The sequence below is a fragment of the Sinocyclocheilus rhinocerous genome, unplaced genomic scaffold, assembly GCF_001515625.1.
Source record: "Sinocyclocheilus rhinocerous isolate Xijiao unplaced genomic scaffold, SAMN03320098_v1.1 scaffold1590, whole genome shotgun sequence".
Taxonomy (NCBI): domain Eukaryota; kingdom Metazoa; phylum Chordata; class Actinopteri; order Cypriniformes; family Cyprinidae; genus Sinocyclocheilus; species Sinocyclocheilus rhinocerous.
Genome location: NW_015651328.1, coordinates 694,975 through 700,974, shown reverse-complemented (window position 1 = coordinate 700,974; position 6,000 = coordinate 694,975). Strand labels below are relative to the sequence as shown.

Here is a 6,000-nt window from a genome sequence, read left to right as displayed (position 1 = left end):
GTACTCACTTCTGTGAGATACTGTATATATATATATATATATATATATATATATATATTCAGTGTAAATGCTGCGCTCTGTAATGTTGCAAAAACAGCAATTTAAATAACTTTCCAGTAGTTATGTGTGTGTATAGTTTTACATGTATTTTATAGTTAAAAATATATTTAAAATAATTTATATTATTTTTAATTAAGCTTCACATTGTAAATCATTCCCATTTACATCATTGCAAGTTCCTCAAGTTATTTTTGCTTTATTTATTTATTTATTTTTAAATGATGGATCAGTCAAATTACTTCTTGTGGCAAACTATGCCACTAATACATATTTTGAACTTGATATATTCCTTTAATAGGAAATCAAATGCTTTACTTGATCTAGATTAGAATACTGTAGGTCATTAGATAAAAAGATATTAGCTATACAATGCTTAAAACCCAAATGCTTCATACAGTTTCATGCTTCATAGCTGTTTGGCTCATTTAGCAGCTCTTTTATGGACAAAATAATAAAACAGAAGGGCATTTGTTCTCGTTAACTATTCCACTAACGAGTGAAAGGCAGCCGTTATTGCAAGGTATAATGGGATATGAGCAAAATTTTGGGAATCTTTCCATAGCAGGATTTTTTTCCCCTTTACCCACTCTCTCTCTTCAGAAGGAGGATCATGTAATGTAGGCAGCTTCGAGTTGACAGTCTGTCGCCGAGGGCAAGCCATTTTCTCATTGCTCTGTCACAATAAATATATGGATTAGAAACAGGAAGAAATGGTGCATGCTGAGGCACAAGCAGTATGCATCGTTTAAATGAGCTTTTGAATCGACTGCTGCTACAGTCTCATGTTGGATAAAGAGATGAAGTGTGTGTTTTTGAGGGAAATTAACACGTTTCATTTTTTTCTTATGTAACAGAACAAGACGTTTATTGTCAATATGATTCACTTTATGAACAACTATTTCCATGCAGCTGGCATTTAACAGAGCAGTATTTTGTGTTTTTAGCATTATATTTCTTTTTCCATGGTGCCCACTGTCCACTAATAGTTTTTCCAACTTTTATACATTTCTACCTTCTTGCTGACCATTTTAATTAAATATGATTTTGATATTGTCACTTTTATCAGTATAGGCTAAGTTGTATATAAGTTTAGTTGGCTGTATGTTAATTTGCTCATGGTTGTCAAGAGAAACCTGGATTAAGCCCCATAAATTAGATAAAACTTACATCAAATAGCTGAAATTATATGCTCACCAAGGCTGCATTTATTTTATCAGAAATGTAGTGAAAACAGTAATATTGTGAAATAATATTGTAATTTAAAATAACTGTTTTCTTTTTAAATATATTTTAAAATGTCATTTATTCCTGTAATTGTAAAGCTGTCAATTTTCAGCACTTGATTCTTCAGAAATCATTCTAATGTTAAAATGTCCTTTAAAAAAAATCCCATTTGTCCCATTCCCAAATGTCCCATTTAAAAATGCTTTAGAAAATCTGTGAACCTATATAAGTGCTCCTTGCACTTCTAAATAGTTAGACTTCTCTGTTCTCTTCTCTTATTATCACACAAAAAATACCTTGAATTAGGGATGCACCGAAATGAAAATTCTTGGCCGAAGCTGAAGCCGAACAAACTGAATTTTTTTTTACATTCTAGCAGACATTATACCAACAAAGCACAATCTAACTTAAAATTAATACGTTGCTGAGCAAAGACTTCTTTTAAAACATTAAAATATATTACAGATCCCAATTTGAACACTATGTGTGAATGTTATAATAAATGTATTAATAGAGCTGTTGTAGGGTAATTATTATTATCATTATTATTGTCTTACTTTTTTATTTTATTTTACAGAACGACAGGAAAATTACAATACTATCATTTATGAATGTCGATGGAGTTTTATTTTGGCAGAAACCCGCAGGAAGATCTCAGTGCTTCTTTTTGTTGACAACAGCATGCAGATTTATAAATTATTCTCATTACAAATTTGGGAAGATGTTTGTCGCACGTATCACATTACTAATCGTTTAAAGGTAATTTCGCGATTTCAATCATCATACACCGTTAGCCACCTCTTCTTCTCGTCGGAGACGTGATGCAGCACTATACAGTCTCTCGCTGTCGGTGCTTCGTGCTTGTAATGATTTCTGCGTCTTTCTCTGATAGTTTTAAATACTTTCACACTGCCGACATGTTTGCTGCATTAGTGCGTGCCTCTATTTGAGAGCGTTAGTCATTGTTCGGTACATATTATTCGTCCTTTTCGCTTATTCGGCCGAACACCGAAATATATTTTTTTGCTATTTTCGGCCGAATAATTTCGGTTGACGAATATTCGGCGCATCCTACCTTGAATTGTAGTAAGTGAAACAAGCCAATAGGTTACGCTTACATCTTGGGAGGTTCCAGACTACAGTAGTATTGATCCAGTGGGAATTTGTGAATGTGTTTGTCTTTGGCTGCCCTATAGCAGCTCTGTCGGGGTTGTTATGGTAACCACAGGTGAGAGTTGGCTCATTCCCTTTTGCAAAGGCACCTTGAATTGCTCTCTTTGGACTTGAGAAGTTTATTTGGTTGCTTGATCAGAAACAGTGTGAAATGTGATGTGTGGATATGAGCAGCAAGCATCATTGTTGCCTTTTTGATCTTCAATCAGACTATTAATGGCATGTAAACCTGTTGAACATCAATATGTGCTAGTTTTTGGTGTTTCTGCCAACATATTTCCGTAATAAATGAGCCTAATAAAGCAGAAATCAAGAGTGCGTTTGACCTTTTTGCACTCTCTCAATGATACGCGGTACTAATGACCAGAAAACTAATGTGATCGCATTAGCCATTATATGCTGTGTTATAGTCATTTGGTGTTGACAGAAGGTGTACATGTGTCTTCGACATGAGGCTCTCTGCTCATTAGCACTGAGCCACATCCCCATCCAGTCCTTTAATTAGCATTTGAAGTCTGTGATGGGCCTGAGTTTGAAAAGGGCTTCCACGTCACACAGCATCACATTCGGTGACACCAAGAATAACCCTGCCTCCACAAAAGTCTCAATGTTCCCACTCGTTCACCTGGCAGAAAAAAATATGGCGCCTGTCCCTGTCTTTTACTATCGCCTCATCCTGCGGGCTCGCTGATAAGACCGCCGCGTCCCCCGTCCCGTAATGGAGACGAGGATGGGGGACGGGCCTATTGACCTTCCCGGCTCTTATCGGCTTTATCTGATTTACATTGCCAAATCTGAATCTTCTATATTGATTACAACATAATTAGTTAATTATGGACAGGAAGGAGAGGAGAGCATGGACTGCAGGGTGAAGGGCACCTGGGTCCTCAGAAGATACACCTTATGAATGTTAAATGAGAGCTGAACTTAATGCACTGTGTGTTTCTTACAATAGTCTTATGAATGTAGATATAGTTATTGTGTTTTGACAGCTGTCATTTCAGCATGTTAATTCATTGCAGTTAATTATTCAAAAAGTATTAAAAAGATGCATTTGTTTGTGCCCCCTGACCTGAATTTTGATTTTTTTTTTGTAACATTTTACAATAAGTTTCAATTTGTTAACATTAGTTAGCTACATAAATTAAATACATGAACAAACAGTGAACAAAACTTTTATAATAGTATATAGTTGATATAGTTTATATATAGTTAATGTTATTTTATAAAATACTAATATATATTTTTAACATTTGAAATTGTGGAAATAGTAAATTATAACAATGCTGCATTTATTTGATCAAAAATACAGTAAAAACAGTATTATTTAATACTTAAAGTGACTGTTTTCTGTTTGAATATATTAAAAAAATATATATTTTTACATTTATTTCTAAATAAGAAATTTCTTATCAATGCTAAAAAATAGTTGTGCTGCTTAATATTTTTATAGTGACTTTTTCAGTATTATTTGATGAATAGAAAGTTCAACAGAACGTCCTTCATATGAAATAGAACTTTTATAACATTATAAAAGTTATTTATATACGTACTGTCACTTTTTTTATCAAATTAATGTGTCCTTGCAGAATAAAAGTACTCATGTATCATGTAATTTTTTTTTTTTTTTTTTTTAACTATTGTGGAATAGCCCTGAATTCTTCTGAGGATGTTGAGTAGCGATATTCAATACAGCTCTTTGAACGGCTGCAGAATAGCGTAATAATAGAAGCAAGATGGAGGTCTTTTAAAACCGGATAGCTGGAGACGATTGTTGAGCAGACCTATAACTAAGGACAGAATCTCAGTGTCTTACTTGACACCTTGACTATGGAATAAAAATCCTATAGAGATTTATCAGCAGGATGAGCTGAAACTCATTTCAGCAGGACCAATCGAGCAGTGTGTTTTATGATGGCTGTACAAGGCCGTGTGAGAGGTTGTGTGCCAATGTGTTTTGAATCTATTAAGCATCTGTTACCTGACAGCAAATGGCTCTGTCACCATCTATCATACCTGCCTGGTTAGGGCCATACTGGCAGGGTATAAGCAGATTGCGTGTGTGTGAGAGTGCGCCGGCACTGCAGCTGCATTTTAATGTATTCTCACTGCTAATATGCTGCCTGTTTTCCTCATAGGTGTGATGAGTGTCGGCTCTGTTACCACTTCGGCTGTCTGGACCCTCCCCTGAAGAAGTCGCCCAAACAAACCGGCTATGGATGGATCTGTCAGGAATGTGACATCTCTTCATCAAAGGTGAGAGTCAACAACCCCCCCACTCAACAACCCCCCCCCCTCTACCCGCTCCAGTCGTATTCTTACATTCTCCCAGCATTCCAGCTGCATCATGGCACATGGATGCTGCCAAAAATGTTTAAGTAAAGTTTGTTTCAGTTTATCATAGTCCACCTATTTTTGAGTTTTGCATCAATCGCCATCTAAAATCTAGTCAGTCGCCTACCTAGACATCATTTTGTGGCACTTCAATATTTGGGCACTTCCAATGAGTTCTGAAATGTAGACAGAAAAGTTATGGTCCTTTCTAAGGTGTTTGGTTTTCACCTACGTCTTTGGGAGCATCCTAAATCTTATTGCAATACAATCCCAGAATGCAAAAAAATAAATAAAAATAAACAAATCTATCCATGATGGCACTCAAATTCAAGAGAAATATTCACTATATATTAAATACTGGACAATAGCAACACATTTTTATTCTAATTAAAATGGACTCCTGCTGGAAAAAATAACATCTTAAACCCGCCAAAGCTGGTTTGCTAATAAAATAATTTAATATATATATTTGTTACACTTTATTTTAAGGTGTCCTAGTTACAGTGCAATTATACAAATAAATACTGAGTAAAATTAATTAACAACGTACTTATTTTTGGGTTACTTTCTTGGTATTATGCATAATTTACTGCTATTACTATAGTAAGTGCATGAAAAATTTGTAACAAGAACATTGTGAAATGAAGTTCTCTCTGTAGCATTTCTTGACAGACAGAAAGAAAGAAAAATATTTACTGCACATCCAAAATATATTCTAACCAGGCTTATCTACTTCTTGGCTTTGTTAATTACAGATAAAAGCCGAACGGATGTTGTTTGAAGACGTAAAAGAGTGTGATAGCAGTAATAGTGAAAGTCAGCCACTGTTTTAAATCCTAAAAACCTTCCACACACGTCAGCGGCTGCTCCTGTTCGTGTTCCTAAAAGCCACAGTTTAGCCGTGCTGTTCACTTAGACCCTGTGTTGATTTTTTTTTTTATATTACTTTTGGAAATTGGCAAGTACATTATTGTTCAGGATTAAAATGAAAAGGTTAAAGCAGAGAGCATGATGATAGAATGAGAAATGTAGACACTGCCAAATACTCTATACTATATATGTACATGTATCTTAGCCCTGGAGATGCTAAGATGAATGGTGGTGCTATGCTAATAATGGTTATGATGGTACATCTTCTAACCATCTTGGTTGTGATTTAAGGATTGAACTCCTCAAAGATATTAATATATACTCAAATTATTCCAACAC

At 34.9% G+C, this 6,000-nt stretch overlaps 1 protein-coding gene across 1 annotated transcript in view; it reads left to right on the top strand.

The window, feature by feature from the left end:
• LOC107712766 (PHD finger protein 14-like) overlaps positions 1-6,000 on the top strand; it is an 82,132-nt gene that overhangs the window by 55,898 nt on the left and 20,234 nt on the right. Inside the window, exon 17 of the mRNA XM_016518104.1 lies at positions 4,596-4,713. Coding sequence (XP_016373590.1) covers positions 4,596-4,713 — 118 coding nt within the window. The remainder of the gene's footprint in view (positions 1-4,595; positions 4,714-6,000) is intronic.